Source organism: Protobothrops mucrosquamatus, unplaced genomic scaffold (genome assembly GCF_001527695.2).
Source record: "Protobothrops mucrosquamatus isolate PMUCROS unplaced genomic scaffold, P.Mucros_1.0 scaffold2928, whole genome shotgun sequence".
NCBI lineage: Eukaryota > Metazoa > Chordata > Lepidosauria > Squamata > Viperidae > Protobothrops > Protobothrops mucrosquamatus.
The window spans coordinates 108290-133411 of record NW_015388953.1 but is presented as its reverse complement, the minus strand read 5'-3'; the positions used below and the strand labels follow the sequence as shown (position 1 = coordinate 133411).

At 38.7% G+C, this 25122-nt stretch overlaps 1 protein-coding gene across 1 annotated transcript in view; it reads left to right on the top strand.

The window, feature by feature from the left end:
• The window catches only part of GRK2 (G protein-coupled receptor kinase 2), a 41783-nt gene that overhangs the window by 2537 nt on the left and 14124 nt on the right, over positions 1-25122 (top strand). Inside the window, exons 2-13 of the mRNA XM_015826009.1 lie at positions 6404-6480; positions 10696-10769; positions 11956-12057; positions 13849-13923; positions 14710-14771; positions 19143-19194; positions 19831-19922; positions 22138-22237; positions 23041-23119; positions 23248-23378; positions 24078-24172; positions 24966-25073. Of these exons, the coding sequence (XP_015681495.1) occupies positions 6404-6480; positions 10696-10769; positions 11956-12057; positions 13849-13923; positions 14710-14771; positions 19143-19194; positions 19831-19922; positions 22138-22237; positions 23041-23119; positions 23248-23378; positions 24078-24172; positions 24966-25073 (1047 nt within the window). The remainder of the gene's footprint in view (positions 1-6403; positions 6481-10695; positions 10770-11955; positions 12058-13848; positions 13924-14709; positions 14772-19142; positions 19195-19830; positions 19923-22137; positions 22238-23040; positions 23120-23247; positions 23379-24077; positions 24173-24965; positions 25074-25122) is intronic.

Here is a 25122-nt window from a genome sequence, read left to right as displayed (position 1 = left end):
TTTTCTTTGTTTGTTTGTTTGATCTGCTTTGTGAAATATGAGAATTACTGTTTTCATTGTGAAAATTGGAAAGCCACAGCACTAAGAATCTTGTGATTTATTTATTTATTTATTTAATTTTTATTGCACCTCAACTCAAGACGGTGTTAGGCAATATACATTTTTTTATAAACAAACCGTTGCTTTAAAAACAGTGCTGGCTTTTGGATCAGCACTGTTTTTATTTTAAACAAAGGGATACTTTCAGAAGATATGTGAACAAGTGGACAAGAAAATTACGGAAGTTATACAATTAATGCACAGGATAACATTAATGAAGGTTAACCATACCAAATGAAGTACATTAAAGTTTTTTGATATGAAAAAATATAAATCACTGAGCTTAACGCCAAATCTCCACTGTAGTGTTATCTGTGCATACTAAAAAATAGAAAAACCACTAAAAATAGTATAGATAAGTATTTGATTTCTGAATTCCCCCTTCTTTGCACTTTAAACAGTTTACAGTATTTATAAACATAGATGTAGAAACTATGCTCCTAAGTGTTTGTACTTACTTGCTGTCTGATATATCGTATATATATATGAAAATCATTTTTCTTATATTTACTACATTTCTTTTATGTATATATATATATAGTTAATTTTGCTATTGCTATGTATTCTCCAAGTTTTGAGTTCCCAAGGAGATATCTTTGGTACTATGTCTTTTTTCCAGTGTTGTACAGAGTTTCTCCTCACAGACCTGAGTGTATATATATATCTTAATGAATTATGGTGTTTTTCATTGGTATGTTCTGAAATTATACATAATAAAAAGAATTGTGGTTTATTTTCGAGTTTGATTTGTGAGATATTCTCTGAATGGTTGTGTGTATATTTTCCAATCCTCTTTTTTATGGCGAAGGGAGTGGTTACATGTCCTCAATATGTGATATTGGGGCAGTATTTCTATTCTCCCGATCTGGGGTAAAAATTCTGCCTAAGATTGGAATACAGGTATAATTCGACTTATAACAACAATTGGGATCAGAATATCCATTTCTAAGCAAGATGGTTATTAAGCGAATTGCACCTTTTACAATCTTTTTTGTCATGGTGGTTAAGCAAATGACTGCAGTTAAGTGAATCATAGGGTTGTTAAGCAAATCCAGCTTTGCTTGTCAGAATCCAGCTGGGACAGTTGCAAATGGCAATCATATGATCCCGGGATACTGTAGCTATCATAAATACATGTGTCAAGCTTGCTGATTTCCAAGCGCCTGAATTTTGATCATGTGACTGGGGGTTGCTCCAACGGTCATAAGTGCAAGAACTGGTTGTAAGTCAGTTTTTTCAGTGCTATTTTAGCTTTGGCTAGTTGCTAAATAAATGGTTGTAAGTCGAGGACTAACTGTAATAGATGGAGGACAAAGAACAGAGTAGACAGAAAAGCTGCGGAGTAGATGATGCTCATTAGTATAGTAGACATTTTATTCTTTTTTGTCTGTATATTCTTTGTTATGCTTGTTCTTGATATTCTTGAAAATATTTGAAGTCTTAATCGGTTCATGGTACCCTTAATGTCTCATTTTTTTTTCATATCACCCCTAGACTCGTAATTTCTATGGCATTTGACAGATATTGAGTATTGAGTATTACCCGTGTAGCGTCTTGGGTCTTTGGGAACTTTGGATCTGTTGAGCTACTTTAGAGCAAGATACAGTGACATGGCCTCAGCCACACCGTGAATTTTGTAACTGATTATTGAATCCAAATTTCTCGCCATCCATTTTCTCACTATTCTGGCTCATAAATCACACAATATTAATAATTTAGACAAGGAAATTGCTGTCATAATTGCAAGAGATAATGTTCAAAATTATTCAGAATCATACAGTATTGGTCTCTTGAGAAAGCAAACTCAAAATTTTACCGGTTACATTGAATTCTACTTTATGCCAAGAAAATCAAAATTGTGCAAATAGTCCCTCTTGAGCAATTACCTTGTGTGGTGGGCTTTTCACTACAACTGTTCCTCCAATTGTACATCCTACTAATGTATTTGGCTACAGTTCCCATACTTTACAGCAGCTGTGACTATAGGGCATGCTTATTAGGAATCATGGAAACTATAGTTCAACACGTACAAAGAGTGGACAAGGTTGGGCTATATCAGAATGCAGAATTGGCACAGCAGCCTTTCATAATTCTAATTATGGAACAGTTTCATCCGCTTTCAGTAGATCCTGATATTCTGCAGTTCCTGCCTTAGCAACATTGAATCTGTCCCTTCAAGTGTTGTTCTCACATCACTTCCAACTAGAATCGAAGAATCATTGCAGTTTTCAGGAAATGGTATCTCCTCTGGTTTTAAACCCGTTGGATCTTCTACAACAGAAGCAATTGCAACACAGACCAAGAGTTGTAGCAATCTAGATCTCGTTATTTGCGGCAACCACTTGATCAATGTCTTGCAGGTTGTACACAGATGCTAGAAATTTGTTACTATAACATGGGTATAGCATTTTTGAGAGGGCAGAATTTAGCATTTTATGCGGAAAGAGAAGATTATAAAACAAGTAATAAAACTTTCCTTATCTATTTGTTACTAGTGGAGTGTGTTGGTTTTTTTCCTGTTAAGGGAAGCAGGCTATTTTCTATGCATTTATTTCCTTTTTCTGTGATTAGTCATGGCAGGGGCCCTCGTCCATTGCTGTGCTTTGACCCCCTAAATGATAAATGAATTTGCATGACCTCCTTGGATAAAATTATCATTTTTAGTGTGGTTGGGCAATGAATACAACATTTTTAAGAAATGCTTTTTCATCTATCAAATAATAAAGCAAATGATAGCACTTTATAAAACAAAAACATTTCATTGCAAATAACAATTTACAATCTTATTTTTGATAAGAAGGATGATCTTTGCGTAATTCCTGAAGTTTTTATTTTTAATATAGCCACCTTCCTTTGTAGTAGCATTTATTCTTGATCAATAATTGATCTTTATTACACCAACTGTAGAAAATTCTGACTCTGTGAAGACAGAACAAGATTGAGTTCGGTTTTATGTATGCGTGCCGTGAGCCTTGCACACCTAAAATTAGAGACATGTGAAAATTATCTCCAGATTTTGGTAGTGTGATTTTTATAATTTGGGTCAAAATGTGGGAGGTCCACGTTCAAGTCTGTTCTTAGCCTTAAAAGCCCATTGGGTGAATTTAGGCCAGTTATTATCTCTTAAGGCACTTTTTTTTTAGAGGGGTGGTACAGTATTGTAGGGAAACAATGAAACGGCCATATAAGCTATTTGGGGCTCTTAAAGGCAAGATGAGGTATAAATTTAACAAAAGAGTAAGTTCCCTGCCAGTGTCTCCTAGCAGAGCAGGAGCAAATTTTGAAAGTGATCCAGTTTTTAATACACAGAACTGAGAAATGTGCAAAGCTGGAGCTCTTTCAAGGTATGCCTGCACTTTCCTCACTACCTGTTCAGCGAGGGAACCTGCTGGCTTACCCAGGCAGAGCAAGAGCAAATTGTAATAATGATCCAGATTCAAGTGCAAACTGGAGGAAGTACAGAGTTGGCAACTTATCAGAACTTGCTCCAAGTTTCCTTGGAAAATCTGGTTGCCAGTTTATTTTGAGTGAAAGGGAGCATGTTTGATAAGATCCATTTTGGATGTGCAAACAAGTGTACTTGCAAAACTAGAGTTGTTGGCCTGTCCTGACAAAACAACAGCAAAATTTTATTTATCACATTTAGAAACATCTCATCCTCCTCACAGATAGATCTGGGTGGTATATAAATATATCTGGCAAAAATCCTGGTTTGCCTGCACACAAACCTCAGAAAAGTTGTACACTTTTTCCGTAAGGTACAACTTACACTTTCAGAGCACTTGAGTTAATGAGTCAGTACTGAAGTTAAATTCAGTGTTTTGTCTTCCAGTCCAAAAAATATTTTTAACAGCAGCTCCGATATTCAGGGTTATTTGCAAGTAATTTCCTATTTCCTTCCCAATGGCCTATATGCGAGTAAAAGCATTTTCAACATCTGGCTGATTATTTTTAGTATGGTAGTAACTACCTCTCATTAAGTGCCTGTACTAGAAGAATTCAAGGGAACTGACATTCTCAGTAGCCTTTGCTATGCTCTATAGCTTTATTTTACTAAGAAAAAATTGAGACAAGAATCAGTACTAGGATCAGATTCCTAAAACTTTTGTAATTACCATTAAACTTTATCAGCAAATGCTCACCTTTTGCATTTCAGCAGTTGTCACTGAAAGAACTATAACTGGTTTCCCCACTAATGTGAACTTACTAGAAACTAGGAGTTTCTCCCCTAGCATGTTTTTTTGTTAACAATTTGTGGTTCCAACAATCTTCCTTAAAACTTTTCTGGCTGGCTAGGGAATTCTGGGAGTTGAAGTCCACATATGTTAATGTTGTTAAGATTGAGAAACACTAGTTTACTTTGGTTTACCTCAGGAAGTTAGGCAAGCTTGTTTCTGTGTTCCAGCTCAGCATATTGAGCACAAAGTAGCTGTATAGAAGCTAAAACTTCTGTACATAAATGGAGTAATGATTGTACATTCAGAATCTAACCAGAGAACCATAGGCATAATTACTGTAATAAGGCATGTTAAATTAGATTTAGTTATGAATTATAGGTGTTAGGAATGCTGCCTTGGCATATTTGTGATAGATTAAGATATGTTGCACCTTCTAAGACGGATACGTTCTTTTCATAAAAAAAACCATCCATCTAACATAGTTTCAGATTATACATAATTCTCAAAGACAAAAAATCATGAAATCACATAGTTTTAGCATAAACATGGGTAGGTGACATTGTTGAAGCTATTGAGGAATTTTTACATACGGTAATTTTAAGACTGAAATAGGAGATGCTAATGCAGATTTTCTCATTTTTAAAAATAAAAAAATGAACACTCAGATAGTTCGGAAATCCAGCTGTTCTCTATGAGGGGGAAAAATTGTACCACAGAAGCAGATATTTACAGAAGAAATAAGGCCTTGGATCATCTCAAAAAGATTGCCAAAGTTTAAAATTAGAGTTTCAATACTTCGTAATACATTAACTCATCATGTCTAGTTAATGCAGAAACTATTATACAGTAGTATGTTTTCCAGATTGCCACCTAAAAATCTTGCCAACTCATCATTGAGATACCTTTGTAACTTGACATTTCTGGCTCATTTTCAGCCCAAATATACTCTGTCCCAATATCATGTTTGGCAATTTACATCTTCCTTACAGATACTCTTTGATTTAAGACAACAGTAGGGAGAGGAATTTTGGCCACCAACAGTGCAGTCATTAAACGAGTCATCATATGACTACCCCATTTTATGATCATTTTTACTGTGGTTGTTTAAGCGGATCACATGGTTGTTAAGCGAATCTGGCTTTCCCAATTAACTTTGCTTGTTGGAAGCCCATTGGGGAGGTTGCAAATTGTGATCATGTTACTGCAAGACACTGCAACCATCATAAAAGCAAGCCAGTTGCCAAACACTTGAATAGCAATCATGCTACTGCAGGGGTGGTGGGGTTACTTCAAGAACAGGTCGTAATTCATTTTTTAAGACTGTCATAACTTCAAACTATTGCTAAGCAGTTGTAAGTCAAGGGATCATTTCTTTTGATAAACTACTTAGAAAAATGAACATGGTTCCAGTGGAATATGTCCCCAGTTTGCTTTTACACATTTGAAAGAGGTAACCCTAAATATTTTATTTTGTTGAAAATTAATCTCTCAAATCTAGATACCATTCTAGAAATGCCACATTTTCTTTATAGTAAGTATCTACTGACTAAATGTTAAAAGGGTGTGACAGAGTACATTGGAGCAGGCATCCGTGTGCCTCCTTACCTGAGACTTATACTGTATTTTCCTGGGATTGCACAGTTACTGTATACACCCAAGAAAAACATAGGTACTTTAAGGAGACATCTATAAATACATTCATTTCCAGTGTGGGACACTTTTTCAGCCTCAAAACTGAAATATAGTACATCCCTATTGCAAATGTACAATTTCTTTTTTATGTGCAAAAGAGGAACAGCATTCTTCTTTAAAATTAAAACAAAATAGCTAGTACATGAGTGGTCAAATATTTTCTGTTGAAGATGATTAAAAAGTTTTTCTTAATCTAGTGCTCTCTAGATATTTTAGACTCGAGCATATTGGCTAGACGACAATTTGTCAATCACATTTGGAGAAGTCTCTTTAAGAAAACTAGTACCAAGGTAGACATACCTAATCTGTTGTAGAGTCTTCTCAGTATCAGCAATACTAAATTTATATAGTTTCTAAGATGCTTTGGGGAAAATCTTTGGAGAGCTAGAAAGATGTTTCATAATTAACTTCCCTTGTGTGCCTTCTCTTGGCAGCATCCGCAGTGTTATGCAGAAATACTTGGAGGATCGGGGTGAAGTCACCTTTGACAAGATATTTTCTCAAAAGATTGGTAAGTATTAGAACCTTTGCCATGGCTATAGGTTCAGCTAGATACATTACCTAAAGCAAGGAAAGTTCAATGGAATTGGAAATATGCAGAGCTGCTTACTCAGTGGCTGCAGCATGACACAATGAACTGTAAATTACCCAGGCACTTTTTAGCTTAACACAGTGTTTCTCAACCTTGACAATTTTAAGGCATGTGGACTTCAACTCCCAGAATTCCACAGCCAGCAATGCTGGCTGTGGAATTCTGGGAGTTGAAGTCCACATGCCTTAAAATTGTCAAGGTTGAGAAACACTGGCTTAACATATTATGTGAACTGTGCAATTACCTTATGGTTAAATGTGATTGTGTTTGCGTAACAAGTTGAACTACATATAAAGTCTAAAACTGAATCAACAAATGGCATTGTATGGTAGGATGTTGCATGAAGCAAATCATCACCTTAAGCTATAAAGTAATTTTGTTATGGCATAACATATCGTGTGAACACATCCAGTATGGGTTGCTAACCATGATTTCAAGTTTAGAATGATTTGCAAACAGCCTGAATTGTGCAATCACAGCTTAAGTTGCCTTGAATAAACAAGTTAGGCAAACACAACCAATATATAGTTTTGGTTGTTAGAACTCAAGCTTCTGACCTGAAATCAGTTAATCTAGCTATGCACTTTTTTTGTTCAGTTTTTATTTCAGTTTTCATTCAACAGAATTTTTATGGTAACAAACACATACCTGATCAAAATAAAAAGTGAAAGGGAAACTCATCATACAAATTGAAAAAAAGTTCTATCCTTTGATTTGGGGAGAAGATCTTAGTTTTTTAAGTCACTGCTACAGTTTAGGGCAGCCTTTGCCTTCCATGATGGCCACTTTTAACAAGTCTCTTGCCTCCCCTGTCCTGATGATCCTTTCGATGAGGATTACAAGTTCCATTGTCTTAATAGGCATGGTAGGGCTGTCCCAAGATGCCTACTTGCAAAGGAAACTGATGTTTTGTATCTTGAAAGTTGTATGAGAGAAAGGTAGGATGTATTGCACCATAGAACCGCAAACGGGGACAAATACTGTACCAGGTAAAAAAAAGTGATGCCTTACTTAGAGAAATCCATTCAGCCTGATAGCATTGCCTTCCATATTGATGCACAGCAAGCCGAGTCATTCAAAATGAGCTTAAAGCCTCTGTTAAAAAGGGAAAAAAACGGAGAAGAGAATAAATAGCTGAAGTCGGCAAAGAAACTTGCTTCCTCTTGTCCTCATTACAATGGTGTCTGTTTCCTCTTCCATTAGTTTGGGAAAGTGCTTGCTTCACTTGATAAATATTGATGGTGTTTGCATGACAATGCTTATCTGTGCTAACTATCATTTACTTGATTAAGTCACCCAGTTTTCTGGGTTCTCACAGCAGTTCAGATTTACATGACATACCAGGCTAGTTTGTAGCATGTCAAGTCATGCACATTCTGCTGTTGGAAGGGAAAAGCATTTGAAATACCGTATCTGGGTTGGAAATACATGAAGATGCTTTTCCTCTTGGAATTCCATGACTGTAGATTATGCACAAGCATAACCTTTATAGGTGCCTGTGCTTTTAAGAGTTGCACAGCAAGCAGAATATTTCTCCCTGCAGATTTTTCTCTTCACTGCAGTCAACAGAAAATCTGCACTGGAGGAAATTTCTTTTCTGCCGTTCTTAAAGGTGCAAGAACCTTTAGGAATCAAAACTGTCAGCCTTTTCTTTCAGAATGTCTGTACCATCAACAGATGTGGAAGGAGTAAATATTTCAGCAGGTGAAATACTTGCCTCTATAGAAAGATTGATGGGGAGAATTTGCCTACGAAATTTCTGTTTGTCTTTTGTTGAAGACCCAGGATCCTGCCCAGAATGGGGGGGGGGGGGAGAGTGTGAAACCATTGCATCCAATAGTTCTGTTCTTCTGGAAAAAGGAAGGATCTGTTTGCTCCAGCTATAAATAACTGAGAGAAGAGTATAATTTACATAAAATAAAGTTTCATAAAAGGTACAAAAAACATAAATCTGGGAGTGAGAAGTGGCTGTTGGTGAAGGACTCACTGGGTGATACTGGACTGTCGCCCATGCTCAGCCAGGCAGCAGCAAGTACTCTTAGCAGTGTTTCCCCTTTCCGTTATTACACCCCGCCCCAACAGGAAATGCTCTTGCTTCCTCCCACACCCACGGCCACTTGTGGTTTCCGCATGATATATCCCAATTTTTGCCTATTCTCTCTCTCTCTCTCCTGGTTGTGTTGCTTTCTCAATAATCTTTTAACCTCAGCAATCTCCCCTTGCACTTGGGGGAAGCATAGGCCAATGGGGACACCTGGAACTGTTGAGCCACAAACTGAAATTGAAATTGATCAGCCTGCACTTCAGTGAGTGAGCTGAGGAGGGAACAAGAAGCAGAAGGTGGTGCATGCTATGCTTGAGAAATTTATAAGTGGTGCAGGGATTAATAGTTTTTAAGTATCCAGTTTCATTTGCTCTCTTTCTAACACTGACAGGGTGAGACTCCTGGATTAGTATTTTAAGGTTGGTGAGGTTGGCTTTACATAACACATGAGGTAAAACTGTAGCTTGCTGGTGTATGGTTCAGTGGCTATGTTTGCACAACTCATCTTTAATTAATAGAGCCATGAGTTCAGTTCTCAGTGCACTCCATGGTCTGGTCACACCTGACATACTGAGCCATCAACTAATCGTACGAATTGGGTTTATATAGCAGACTAGGCAACACTCACTAGTTTCTTGTTCAGTATTTTATGTGAACCTAACCTGTATAAATAATTTAGAGCAAGGGTGTCAAACTCGCAACGTCTCGTGACGTGTCGCAACATGTCACGACTTTTTTTCCATTGCCAGCAATGGGGTAGGCGTGGTTTTGCCATGACTCATCCGGCCCACGGGCCGGCTGTTTGACACCCCTGGTTTAGAGTGATGTTTAAATACAACTAGTTGGGTTATTCACTGAATATTAATTAAACAATCCATGGATTAGGATTATTCACAGGTTCTAACATTTTCAAAAATGATACAGTTATATAGGTTAGGAAGCTATAGTTAATCACTTATTGTAATTGATAACTAGCTTTCCAAGTAGCTCTAGGTACGTGCTTTTGATTATTGGAATCTTAGAACATTTGTGACTCATGACCAACAGTTGAAGAGGGACCAACAAGCTTGAGAACTGTCATTGAGATTTTACTGATATTCTGTACATTTAACAAGCATTTGACCTGCAAAAATTAACCACAGGAATATTTTCCTGGCATAAAGATCAAATAATTGAGGAAAGAAAGAAAAAGCAAATCTAATAACATCTTATGATTTTCCACAGTTTTTAATGTAGCCTATAAAACTGAAATTATATGCCTTTTATAGAAATAAAAATATTTAAATGTTTCTTGTTAGAAATCTCAGACTTTTTCTTTCTTAGGACTAGATGTCTGTGGTTTTCGGCTTTGTCTAAACAGAGGCTGCTTGCTACTGGCAGCAATTATCAGATTTTTTTTTTTTATAAAGTGGGCTGATGCCTGATACATAAACAATTCCAAATTTGTTAATTTCTTCCTCTTATATTACTGTTAAAAGACTAGTAGTAGACCTGGGTTGCAAAATTCTGGACGATTGTAAAATGACAAGCTAGCGATACAATATTAGCCAGATTTTTCCAGTCCTGTTCTGGCAACTGTTAAAAATTGCTGCTGATTTACAGAAAAATTGTACACATTTTCATAAAAGATAAATATATTGGCAGGGATAAGCAATGGCAGGTAAGATGAAACCTCCTTTATTTTTAGAGGTAGTAGATCAGTACTTTGATAAATACAGTATGTGGATAGTCATCATTATCATTCATCTTCTGGGATTGTCCACCCAGAGACATGGAGTTCACATCTCATATCAATCCAAATTCTATCGATGATACGGTTTAGTATGCAAACCATTGTTTATGTTTTAGTTTGTGCAAATCAATTGTAGCTTAGTCAAAAATCAATATGGCAATTGTAGATCATTTTATAACCATTTTCAGCATTATCTTATTCTATGTGTTACTCAGTGTCTCCCGGCATATATTAAAGGTAGAAGTAGTCAAGGTCCTTGACTACTAGAAATGATAAATGAGACTAGGAGAGTTTGTTGACTATGTAGGCATATTAGTGGCATATGAGTTTCATATTGCTGACTTTTTGTGTATTTTAGGGTTCCTCCTATTCCGAGATTTTTGCTTGAATCAAGTAGAGGAGGCCAAACCACTGGTGGAATTCTATGAAGAGGTGAGGCACTAACTACAGACAAAGAAGTATTCTAGTATTCAAACATTGTTACCTCCTTTAGCCTAGCTCACAAAGAATACATTACATTTTGAAATGGATAGAGATGTTAGAGACTGTTAGCCTACACTTCCCTTGGGAGGAGGAGGGTATAAGCATTAAGAATGAAATCAAGGTGAAAAGAGTTCCCGAAAAGGGTTAACAACACTGCTAGTGGAATAGATTTTCCTATCCTCGTGCAGGCCCCTCCCTTCATATTTCCCAAGTCTGCTCCTGAAGCTTGGAAGAACCCAGATTTGGGGCCTTGGGTAGTAGAAACCCATTTGCAAATTACTGAACAGAGCCCTTTGCTTTGATAGTCTTTATAGAACAGAATATTGCTTTTATACTTAGGCTTCCTAGAAACAACTAAGAGATTCCAAGCCCCCTTTACATATTGAAGATAATTCGGAGATGAAGTGGCCTTCCTTCCTGAATAACTGGAGTTTTGTTCAAGCAACAGACAAAGGATCCAAAAGAACATTAGATCATAGACCTCCAGCTGCAATTTAGCTAGAATTTTAAATAAACAAGCAGATTGACAGAGCCTAGTAGCTTTGTCAAAATTGTTATCCTCTCAGCAGCAAACTGAGATATAAATCATTGATAATAATAACATTCTGTAAGATGTTGTTGGTTGGAGAATATGATACAGAAAAGTACAAGTATTTATGTATATGTGTCTCATTTAAGGAGCTGGTGATATGTTATCTGGGAATGTTTGTGGTTATAGTCCAATGCATATAGACTCCAGTTTGGGAAAAGCTGATATGCTTCACCTGTCTTAATTAAAAATAAAAATAAATCATAGGCAAGGAAGAGAAGGAGTGGTAATTACTTTTCAGTGCACTGCTGAATTTCTTAATCACAGTTCTTGTCCCTTTGCCTTTCTATCATTATTATATAATTATTGCTTCCACACTGTTTTTGTCATCACTACCACCCCTGTTGTGACCTGCTCCTTCCACTCAAACAAAGTAAGCTAAGAAAATGAATCTTGATGGCCTAGTTCTTAAGCTGAACTTTGGAATTTTTCAGGTTTAGACCGTGGTTATCTGTAAATGTGGCCTTATCTACTGAGCCTTGAATTTTTTGTGTGACAAAGCACATTATCTTACATACCCAATATTATCTTGCCTGTTCTCTCCAGATCAAAAAATATGAGAAGTTGGATTCTGATGAGGATCGAGCAATTAAGAGCCGCCAGATCTTTGACATGTACATCATGAAGGAACTGTTGTCCTGCTCTCACGTGAGTGCTTCGGACACTTGCTGCCATGTGAGAGAGTCCGAAAAGGCCCTTGGGAATGGGCAGAAAGGCCGCTTCATAATCACCTTGAACGAGATCCTTGAAAATGTAAGGCTCCCCAGATTAAGTAGGAGGAGCTAGACCACCATCATGATACCCTCTCACAGGCAAAATACTTTCTATGGGTCACCGAGTGGCACACGTAGTTCTGTTGGAATGGCCTATCCCAGCTCTTAAGCTTTCTCTGTGACCTTTTTTTCCCCTCTCCTGCTGACAAGCAGTGGCTCTTTTCCTGTCCAGGGCTGATCTTGTTATGAATGAACTGCAGGCAGCCACCTAAATAGTTCTTTTTGAAACGCAGTGTTCTTGCAGCAGCAGGCTGATAATTCTTTCTCTCTACTTGGGACAGCTAATTCTGCTCTCTCTTCCTGTTTGTATCAGGTATACCATAACAAACAATATGGAATTGTCTGTTTCCTGTCCTCATCGCACCACATTGACTGTAGAGCAGAGGCCCCCAACCTTTTGGGCATCAGGGACCGGTTCTGTGGAGAAAGATTTTTCTGCAGACCAGAGAGGGTGTGGTTTTGTTGCTGCCTGCATCCCGCGGATGGGGCTTTCCTTGTTTGTGCGGCCCAGTTGCTGGCATGCCGTGGCCCAGTGCTGGTCCATGGACCGGGTTTTTGGGGACCTCTGCTGTAGAGGGATGCATTGTGTAATGGTATCACATCCCATTGTGTCTATATTGGATGTAGGAGGAAGAGGCATAGAAGCATCATAGAATAGTGGTCTCTTCTAATATCTAACTCAGTTATGAGTATCAGATTCCTAATGTTGAAATCAAACAAGAATAAATAATTGATGGACGCTAGTGAGAGCAGTTTCAAAATTCAGGAAATAAGCATTGCAAGATGCTTTTCTTCCTCCTAAAAAGCCGTAACTCAGACATAGAACACCAACTTTGTGTTCAGGAATTCTCAAGATCAGTTCTTGGCAACTACAGTTAAGAGAGTCAAATAGCTGATAATGAGGAAGACTCATTATCAACTTTGTAGACTTTGAGAGAGACTTTGAAGAGTGTTGTCCATCACCCAAAGTAAGCAAAATTAGGCTAGATGGATAAATAAACTAATTTGGTATAAGACACCTTCCCATATAGGTGGGTGGACGAGCATAAATAAGATGTTTTCAAGACTGGAAACAAATGAGAGCTATCAACACAGGAAAATTTTATCTAAGCCACGGGTGTCAAACACACGACGTCACGTGACGTGTCGCAACATATCGCGACTTTTTTCCCATTGCCAGTAATGGGGTGGGCGCGGTTTTGGCGTGACGCATCCGGCCCATGGGCCAGCAGTTTAACACCCCTGATCTAGGCAGTCTGCAGATAAGATAAGGATCCAGAGAGTAAAATAGAATAGATAAAAGTGGCTACCAAACTGCAGGACTGAATGTGGGATAAAGGGACAGTACCTGTATATTTGCCTGACTCCAGCTGATTCTTGTTTTGCATTAGTCTTTCCTAGTTCTCTGTAACCAGCTTCTTAGGAAAAATGCTTTGGCCCTTAGTTCCCTTAGCAAAAGGATACTAAGCGACATGATTAGAACTTAACATTAACACAGAGACAGACAGACAGACAGACAGACAGACAGACAGACAGACAGACAGACAGACAGACAGACACAGACAGACAGACAGACAGAGACCTGCCCTACCAGGTTTTTGTTTATCCTACTAAATTAATGAGCACCTATGCATTAGGCTCACTTGTTTTTCTATATCCTTTACAGCCCTTCTCAAAAACAGCCACAGAGTATGTGCAAACCCGTCTGAGCAAAAAGCAAGTGCTGCCTGACCTGTTTCAGGTAAGTCCCTTTCCACAGATGAAGTCTCTGAGCTCACACAAAATATCATTTGCCCTTGGATTGGGATGCTGCCTTTCCTGGGAAAAACTGCTGAGTGAGACAGATCTGTGCAGCATAATCTGATTTTTCCTCAGTCTGAACCACAGCTTATGACATGCTTTTCCTCATATTGCCACATGTAGAGAAACGTGACTCTGGTAGGGCCCATCTGTTTTACAGGTAGTCCTCGCTTAGTGACTGGTTGTTCAGTGACTATTCAAAGTTATGATGGCCCCCTCCCCAAAGGTACCTATCACCCAATTCTGGAGTTGTGACGGCACATATACACACAGAGAGACATATGTCTGTATTTCAGACACTTGACAACTGGTTTGCCTTTTATAGCCAGTTGCAGTAAGGTCACGTGACAAGATTTACAATGGGGCTTTTGCCAGAAACTAGCCTTTTTGGCCGATTTTCAACAAAAAACATCCATAGGAATACATTGATTTACTTTACAACTATTGTGATTGCTTAACAATTGCCACAAAAAAAGGTCACAAAATTGGGTCTGTCGTGTGGGTGTCTCAGTTTACCACCATCATGATTTACAATGAAATTCTAGGCTCCATTACAGCCATAAGTCAAGGACTACCTATACACCTTTTGCTGCCAGTGTGCTTGCATTCCCCTGGCCAGGGATATTAATATTTATAATTGGAACTATTCAGAAGAGAAACGGAAAACGTGTGTGACAAAGATAATACATAGGTTGTTGGTATTTAAGTTTGTCTCCTCTTTTGCCAGCCGTACATTGAAGAGATCTGCCAACGTCTGTGTGGGTCTGTCTTCCAGAAGTTCATTGAGAGGTGAGTCCTGAAGAATATAAAATCTTTTTAGAGGTTACATTAAAGTGATGCTATGAACCTTCTTTGATTTTTAGCCAGATAGCTCTGATTTTTTTTCCTGAAGACTTTTTTTTCCTCCAGCATTTAGTTAGCTACCTTTCAAATCCAACTCAGCGTATTTACATGGCCCTCACTGAACTTTTTTACAGTTTTGTTCTGACAATCCCCCTTTAGAAGCTCTCTGTGGAGCTTTTTAAAAGTAATATTTCTGAACATCTTGGAACATCTTGGAAATTCCTCAAGTTAATTGTAGTGCTGTTGGACTACATATTTACTTTGGGTATATAGCAACTTTCCCTTGAGGCTCTTGATATGTCTTGGATTGCTGTCCCATTATCTCCAGGTAGCATGTGTCTGTTGCTTCTTCTTTTGTTTTGAGGTAATCCTTGTTTGAAGAGAGTTGAGGGAGAGAACCCCCAATTAACACTTAGAGACCTTTTCCCAAAGGAGGTTCTTGAGGAATTCCACTAAGATAAGTCTTTAAAAGTAATATGGAGAGCTGAATATTCTTTTTATTCATTGTTGAATAACTGGGACAGGGGTGTTTACAAAAATGCAGTGATATCTTTTAAAGCCTGCAAATCTACATAGGAGTGAGATCCCTTGAACAAAATGAAAGAGCCTTCAGAATAAATATAGATAAAGCCATTCTGTAAATTTTCTGTGTGTGTGTGTATGTGTGTATACATATATACATATTACGTAGAAAGATCTATGTAATACTGTCATATATATTTTTACGTTGTATTTCTTTCCTCTAGCTATCTATCTGAATCTACCTATCCAGCTATCTATATGAACATCGTTTTAGTAAACAGTAAACAAGAACATGGAAAAATCACAAAATGTATAAAACTATGATTACTTTACAATAACTATTAATACAAATCTTACCATATACGATAGTCCTATAGAAGCCTAATATGGTTATAGATCAAGATAAGTAGTTATATCTTTAGAGCCTATTGAAGGTTTACTATGATGGGGTCTCAAAAACATTAGTCATAGTGGGGGCCATCATCCAGAATGCTTTGTGTCATTTAATGTGATGTCAGAGTAGATTCATTGGCATGGATAAAACTGAGATTTTTCATAGCCTATTCTTAATTCAGAGCTTTATAGCCAATATCAACATTTTAGATGTATAATAATACTGGTGTGTTATAGATGTTACTTAACAGTAGAAAAATCACAGTTATAGTGCACTGGTAAAAAGAATTGTTGGCCACCCAGCTGTCTAAATTTTCCAGTTAGCATGTAGTCATAAGAACTGCTTCTCAGTATATGTTTTTTGTTTTTGTTTTTAATAGAGAATGTGACCCAGCAGTTTTATGGACAACCACTTTTGGGCCTTCAACACTCAAAGTGTTTGTCCATAAAACAAATTGCCATTAAATAGGTCTCAGAGGACCTTTGAAGATCCCAATCCTTTTAAATTTGGCTCTATGACAAGAACATCCTTTAATGATTAAAAAGACTATTGGACAACATTATATAAATGCAATAATGGCTGAGATTTCAGTAATAGTACGAAAACCAATTATCCATTTCTTCTATACTGTGTGCACAATTATTAGGCAAGTGAATATTTTGACCATATCATCATTTTCATGCATATTTTCCACCTCCAAGCTGTATAAACTTGAATGCTTAGTGAATATAAGCATATCAGGTGATGTGTATTTGTGTAATGAGGGAGGGTGTGACCTAAGGAGATCAACACCCTATATCAAGGTGTGCATAATTATTAGACAGCTTCTTTTCCTCAGGCAAAATGGGCCAAAAAAGAGATTTAACTCACTCTGAAAAGTCAAACATTGTAATAAGTCTTTCAGAGGAATGTAGCACTCTTGAAATTGCTAAGATATTGGGGCGTCACAGTACCATCAAAGGTTTTGTTGCAAATAGTCAACGGGGTGACAAGAAACGTGTTGAGAAAAAGATGCACATTAACGGCCAAAGATTTGAGAAGAATCAAACATGAAACCACCAGGAACCCATTATCCTCCAGTGCTGTCATAATCCTGAACTTCAACATACCTGGAGTACTCAGAAGTACAAGGTGTTCAGAGACATGGCCAATGTAAGGAAGGCTGAAACCCGACCACTACTGAACAAGATATATAAGTTGAAACGGCAAGACTGGGCTAAGAAATATCTGAAGACAGATTTTTCAAAGGTTTTATGGACTGTTGATATCAGAGTAACTTTTGACGGACCAGATGGATGGGCCTGTGGCTGGATCAGTAACGGGCACAGAGGTCCACTTTGATTCAGACACCAGCAAGGTGGTGAAGTTAGAGTTAGTTGGACCTTTTCGGTTGAAGATGGACTGAAACTCAGTTCCCAAACCTACTGCCAGTTTTTAGAAGACACTTTCTTCAAGCAGTGGTACAGGAAAAAGTCTCCATCTTTCAAGAAGATCATGATTTTTATGCAGGACAATGCTCCTTGCAGGCATCGAAGTACTCCACTGTGTGGCTAGCCAGTAAAGACCTTAAAGATGAAAGAATAATGACATGGCTCCCTTCCTCACCTGACCTAAACCCTATTGAGAAATTGTGGGCCCTTCTTAAATGAGAGATTTATATCTCTCTAAACAATGTCTGGAAGGCTGTGGTTGCTGCTGCACAAAATGTTGATCGTCAACAGATCAAGAAACTGACAAGACTCCATGAATGGAAGGCTTATGTCTTTATTGAAAAGAAGAGTGCCTATATTGGTCACGGATTTTTTTTTAAATGTCAGAAATGCTTATTTGTACAGTTTGAGTTGCTTGTTTATTATTCTCACTTTAACAGATACAAATAAATGAGTGAGATGGGCAAATTTGCATTTCTCATTTAGTTCTATAATAATTCTGCACACTAATAGTTGCCCAATAATTGTGCACACATAAATATTCTCCTAAGAAAGCCAAAATCTCACTTTTACTTTCTTAGATATTCAGGTTTGAGGTTTATTAACATTTTGGATTGACTAAGAGCACTGTGGTTGTTCAGTACAAGAATTAGCCCTCCAAAATACAACTTGCCTAATACTGGTGCACAACAGTGTATTTTCTGTTTGGATTTTTTCAAGTCTCCTGATAGTCACATTCTAATTACGTGACATTTCATTTATTTTAAATTTTAGTCATTTTTCTTTATTCGTGTCAGAAGCACCTTCAAATGTAGACATAAAACGTTCAATACTGAGCAGGTAAAACAAGTATAAAATAGGTCACAGAGATATAGCACATATAAAAAGTATGTAAAATAGATAGGATTAAAACTAATGACATTCGCCCAGTATCGCGCTACATGGGCAACATTTTCTCTCACCAGCATGAGGCCTTCCTCTGTATAAGTTGAAGAACATTGTATGCATTGTAGCATATTGAGGTGGATTGTTCTCCACATTCACCCAATGTGGTGGTGGTGGTGATGGGGGGACATGAAAGGAGCCTTGCCGAAGTTTGCATTGTTTTGGCAATCAGGCGCCCTCTGGCCAACGTTGTTGTCACCGGCAAATACTTTCAATTCAGAAGCACTCTACAGTCTGAGAATTTTAGCATAATTTTCTCCCCATAGATCACTTCTTCCTAATCATTACAAAAGTTCAAGATATAAGGTGTTTCTATCACAGATCTTGGGAGAGTTATAATTTGAGACATGAACACGTTTGACATGGTAGTCATGCCATCTTGGGCTGCACTTAACAGCAACGGTGTCTTAGTTTGAATGTTAACCTTTCCCTCGAGCCTTGAGCCCTGTACTCAAAACCACCTCCTTCAGCCTAGACAAGGAGGCAAGTAGGATAATGCAGGCAGTCAAAATTGACTGAGTGTTAGACTGATCAAAGAGAGAGTCTATAGACCAAGACTATCTCCACCGCTTAAGTTGCTATATACAAGATAGTCAGATAGACATATTTGGAAGAGGTAAATATCTCCCCCTTCGTCCAGTTAGATTTTAGTGATGTGAGCCATGTTGACATGCTGTTCCATAATTTGATATGATGATAATTTCCCATTAACCAATCTAGCATACGTTAACTGCACCTATATACTAAAGGTAAGCATCCAAGTTCACTTAGCTGTGGGGAAATGGCATTAGGATGTCTGAATTACTGCCTTTTTAGCTCCCATTGCTACAATGCCCTCTGGTTGTACTGCCTTTATAACGCCTCCCATGTTCTTTCATTGCTGGTCTACTGGAATGGAAATCTTGTAAATAGAGATTTTAGCTAAAGGATCCTCTGACATAAGGATGCACTGATTGGGGACTGAGGTCAACTGCAAGAGAAATGGTTTGTGAGTGTTTGTGAATTCTGTCCTTTATTCTGTTTTAGTGACAAATTCACACGCTTCTGCCAGTGGAAGAATGTGGAGCTGAACATCCATGTAAGTGTCTAGTATTGGGAGGGCATTTTTGAGATTGTGATAAAACTATCATGAGACACTAAGCATAGAGCTGCCAGTGGTCACTTTATTGTAGCATGCAGAATTTACAGGATTTGCAAAGCAATCGTAATGCAGTGAGAGAGGAGATCCCATCCCTAAAAAGCTCATTATGGTAGCTAAAAAAAATATATTGATGTCTGTTATTCATTTGGTAAATGAACTAGATAACTGTGAGTGTTAGAGAAATGAATCCAGTGTCATGCTCAATATCTTAAAAAAGGAACAGAAAATATTTTGCTTTGGAGATGTTGAACTTATAACTTCCACTGTTGTTGATAATGCTGGCATCTATCAACATCTCAGAAGTTACAAGCTATCAGTTTCTATTTGAAGATCTGAGTTTAGCATACACAGTGACCCCTCTTTTAAATCTAAAGACTCACAAGCAATGGTGACCAAAATGAGGGGAAGTATGTGTTGAAAGTAATTGAAATCCAGTGACAATTAGCCTACAGTTATGAATGCGCTTGGATAGCACTGTGAAAACAAGATCATGCACACTTCAGGTTAACATATTCTTGGTTTGCTTTCTCTTCTCTTATTTTTTTTTAAAAAATGCCGTTTCATGGGATCTAGCTGACCATGAATGACTTCAGTGTCCATAGGATCATCGGACGCGGTGGATTTGGAGAGGTCTACGGCTGCCGGAAAGCAGACACGGGCAAAATGTAATATATGGGATTGTCTTGTCATGCTGTGGTGAGAATTGTAGGAGAGCAAGTCAAGAATGAGGTTCAGCTTCAGTAACTGGCAGTTCCCAATTCCTTTTTGATGTAATAATTTAATTGTTGCAAGCTATCTATGCAGAGCATCACTTTGTGTAAAAAAATATTCCTGTCTGAATCTTACAACTGGGGAAAGTTATGAGGTGGGCCCTCAAGTAGCTCGGGCCTGCTACTCCCCACAGGTTGCCCTGAAGACATGAGCCTTTGCTTGACCCCGGAGGCAAGTAAGCTTCCTAATGCTTTTTTCCAGTTTGCTTTTATTTTCCAGATAGACAGAATATTTTCAGCACCAACTCAAGTTTTTCAAGATATAGATCAGGGGTAGTCAACCTTGGCTCTTTTATGGCTCGTGGACTTCAACTCCCAGAATTCCTGAGCCAGCTGTGCTGGCTCAGGAATTCTGGGAGTTGAAGTCCACGAGTCATAAAAGAGCCAAGGTTGACTACCCCTGATATAGATGAACTGCTGAAACAGAGCAGAAAATCCATATATACAGTCAGTATCTTGGATTTTATTATAAAATATTTTATTCAGTTCTAGAACAAACCATTGCAATCCCGCAATCATTTTGGAGCAGCAGAAGTGAAACCCATTTATTCCGGTTTTCAAATGAAGCAAAATATAGAGAAATCCCTGCAGGATTTTTTGGAGCGAGTAGGGCAAGAGTGCTACTATACATCTTACTCCTCTCTCCTCAGCAGCTCCCAGTGCAGCTCATTCCACCGGCCTGCTCATTTGCTGCCCCTCTCCCAGCTCCCCAGCATCTTCCCGCTCTCATTGCCAGTCTCCTTGGCTTAATTCCCCAAACCACGTCTGCTGCCGACAACTGCATTTTGGGCCATATCTAGAACAAAACAGCTTCATTTTGGTCTGTAGTAACAAACCTCCAAAACCCATGTTTCACATTAGAGGGGGACCAGCTGTTCTATGCACATCTCTTACAGTTAAAATGAAGACAAGCAGCAGAACCATTTGAACAAGATGCAAAATAAGAATAACAAAAATATCCAGACAGATTCAGATGGAGATCTTTCAGGCATTTCCCTCCCGCCCCCGCCCCCAAGGTTATGCTTCTCATCCATTAGCCACCCAATACTTCCTTTCAAGTTGAACGACCACAAAGAGAATTCTGCAGGATAAGAGCAATGTGCTGGTCCCAAATATAAACATGCATATTGCTAGCTTTAAGGTGAACAATAATTGCCTTTTGTTATATTGGCTTGCAGGACCCGAGGAGGTGTTTTGCCTTCTCACAATAACTTTTGCCTTGTTTATCTCTCAGTCTACTGCAATGCACTCTCTGCGGTACGGTCTTTGAAGATGCCTCAGAAATTACAGTTGATCCAGAAGGCAGCAACTTAATTAAAGGCACATCCCAATCTGCCCGTTTTTGGTGAAATCCATATGGCCCCAGCCCTCCAGGGTTTTGCAGCAGGCTTTGGGCAGATACGTCACGATGGCTGTGATTCCTTATAGTTGGATTTTACTAAAAATGATTTCTTTCTATTGTTCCTCAGTGGTAAAAGAGTAAATTGATGATGTAAATGTATGCAATAGCATATGTAAACGGCTCAGTGTCTAAGGAAGCATAAGTGTCACTAATTTAAGAATATTCCAGCTTCCTTTAAAACCTTTACATGTTCTCTACAATGTATCCCTTGTGGACTGGATCATGTGCTTCCTTATTGCTGCCTTGGAAAATGTCCCTCCTCTAAACAAGTTAATTCAGTTATTGTCCTGCCAGGCCAAATATAAGGCAGAAAGAAACGGACTGCTTTCCCTCCCTTCCACATCCTGAGCGTGAGCCAGCAGGAAAATTACCAAAGCGTTTTCCAATTGCTGGCAAGCTGGACAGTTATTGTTTAGGGTTGTTATGGAGATAAAAGGAAAGCTTGGAAAACATAGGATAATGTAGGGGCATCTGTGATCAGGGAGAATGTGTTTTCATTCTAAATGTCTGAAGTTCCTAAAGGGGAGGACAAGATTCCCTTCAGAAAGAGGATATTATGAGCTTCATCGGAAGAAGTACCGTCACAGGATTATGTTTTGGAGGGACATCTGCGGGGATGATTTCAGGGATAGGAGCATCATCAGACACTTTTGGCAAAAATTGAACACATTGATCCTTCAGTTTCTGACCTCTTCTGTTTCTTGATAGGTACGCCATGAAGTGTCTAGATAAGAAGCGTATTAAGATGAAGCAGGGGGAGACATTGGCCCTGAATGAACGCATCATGCTGTCTCTTGTCAGCACTGGGGTGAGCTTGGCTACTCTTGTGAGGAATTGGGAGAAGCGGAAAGAATGCCCAAGCTCTGAATCTACATCATACGAGTTTTTGGTGGGCAGAAGGAGAAATCTAAAAACATTCAAGTGACAGTTTGGGGACTTGAAGTCAAAGCTGGCATGGGTGAGGTAGATATTTTGCTGAACCCATCTGTCGTGGAGATGGAAGAAGATGTGTAAAGGAGGTAGTGTTGATTTGTTGATGCTGGGAGTGTAACCTAGCAGCAAAGATGGTATGCAAGTATGCCACAACGTTTATGCCAGAAAGAATAAGAGGTGCCGTGCAGCATGTCTGAAAGTTAGAGGAGAGTACGTGTTGTGTATGGAGTATGCTGAAGAGAGAAAGAAGGGCAGGAAGGATTCTTTGCATGTAAGAAAAACAAGAGGAGAATACCTACAAGTGTTTACAGGATGGGGTTGTGGGAAAGCAAGCAAGGTTACAATGTATTGTGTAGGTATTGGTGCAGGCACACTGCAGAAATTGTGGCATATAGGGTCAAATACAATAGCTAGCACTAGTTTGTGAGGCCGGAAACTGAGTGGTTTATTACACAATTTGTTGTCACAAGATTGTAAGAAGCAAGCGTAAGTGTGTGCAGTTGAATGAGTTGGGTAATAAGTGTGAACACAGGATGTATTAGATTATAGAATGTACGGCAAAGATGCCAGAGGCAAACTGCGTGAGAGTGTGAGCTGAAATGTATCAATATATGCGCATGCATGCAGTTTCTTTGTTGTTGTTTTCTGTTGTAACTTTGTTCTTTGGATCCCTGCCAGGATTGCCCCTTCATCGTGTGTATGTCATATGCCTTCCAAACACCCGACAAGCTCAGCTTCATCCTGGACCTCATGAATGGTGAGAGCCAGGATCCTGCCTCTAAGAGCCCTTCCTTCTCTGCCATCCTCATGTGCTTTCCTAAAGGACTCCTCCACCCCCGGCTGTGTCTTGTTCCATCACATAGTTCTTTGCTTTCCTCCTTGCAGGGGGTGATCTACATTATCATCTTTCCCAGCATGGGGTCTTCTCGGAGACAGAGATGCGTTTCTATGCAGCAGAGATCATCCTGGGTCTGGAACATATGCACAATCGCTTTGTGGTTTATCGTGACCTCAAGGTGAGAACATCCACCTCTTCTAACCAAGCCCATTCCTGTATAATAGACCAGCAGAGCCACCATCACCATGACTGGCTTTATTTCACAAAGGGAGTAGATTGCTGGTATTCAGTGGTGAGGCTTCAATATCTCATTCCTCTCTGCAGATGAAAGGTAGTTTTCTCAGTGCATTCGGATTTCTTCCATCTCCTATCTAGGAGCCAACATGATGTGGCTGAGAGATTTGTGATCAGAGAACACTAAAATCAAGCTCTGATGTCTCCTTTAGAAAATGGATTCTAAAATCTTAATGTTCCCTAGTACCTCACATTCCTTTTCTAAATATTTTGGAATTATTAAAATATTGACATCCACTCTTTGAATCAGAATCACTGCTTCATATAAAGTAGGATGGGATCGTGTTTTGTTGCTTGTTTTGTATATTATAACTTGATTGTGCTCCTCTGTAAGCTTAATCTATCCACCGTGGGAGCTGAATTCATCATTTGGAAAATGCTTCTTCAGTTCTCCTGCAGAGATTTACCTTTATTTGGTTGATTCCAAAGGGCTGGGGCAGAGGCTCAGGTCACAGCATGAGGGAGGAGAGTTTCAATAGTCTGGCCTCGCTTGCCCTCTTTCATCACCATTTCCACAGCAGCACTCTGGAGTCCAAGAAATAAAAAACCACTTATTTTGTTAAATGGTGCTCTATCCCTACAGCCAGCCAACATCTTGCTAGATGAATTTGGCCATGTCCGCATCTCAGATTTGGGACTCGCCTGTGACTTCTCCAAGAAGAAGCCTCATGCCAGTGTGTGAGTATCTGAAATAAATCTCCTTTTTTGCCCAGAAACACTAGATACAACTAATTTTATAACAGAAATAAATATGGGAGCATGCTTCCATTCCCAACCCCCTTGATTCCTCAACTTCCTTAGTTATTGTGCCCTTCAGATGCCTTAGATTTAAGTGCCCTTCACTCTCATTAGTGGGTTAGTTAGGGTTAGTTCAAACTGGAACTATCTGGAAAACCTGAAACATTTTGCCTCACTTCCCCAAAATCAATTTATAGATCATACTTAATCTGTAATAGGGAATAATATAATTCCAAGATGCTTCTAGCTGAACCTGTCTATCTTTTATACATGAACTGTGCATAATGGCTATGTATATATAAACTAACAACATGGATCAACATATCACAACATTCCAATCTCCTAATTGCATACTTGGAGTCTGCCATTTGCATTTTCTGCTCATAAATGGTCAGGTAAAAGGATATTCTCAGGGCGTTGGTTATTAAAACCTACACAAGTAATTATACATTTTGGTATTGGTATATGAGGAGTTTTTGCAGATTATCCAGTTGAAACCACTTCCATTGAGAATGTATTGAAACACACTCCCACATACCATATTTACAATTTTAAAGTGTGATGCAAGGAGGAATTAGTAATTGCTTCCATTTACAAACCGATAAAAAAAAAGTGCAGTGCAAATCTCTGATGGAAAAGAAGAATAAATTCTCTTTTCTTTTGATACATCCTGCTAAGGATCTTTAGCCTGATGCTCCGCTTCTTTTAATTCTTGGTTTGATCCTCTCTACAGTGGCACACATGGGTACATGGCACCAGAGGTTTTGCAGAAAGGCGTGGCCTATGATAGCAGTGCCGATTGGTTCTCTTTAGGCTGCATGCTCTTCAAGCTTCTGAGGGGGTAAGTGCCGAATAGGCTGAGAAAGTGCAGTATGTGGAAACATAATCAC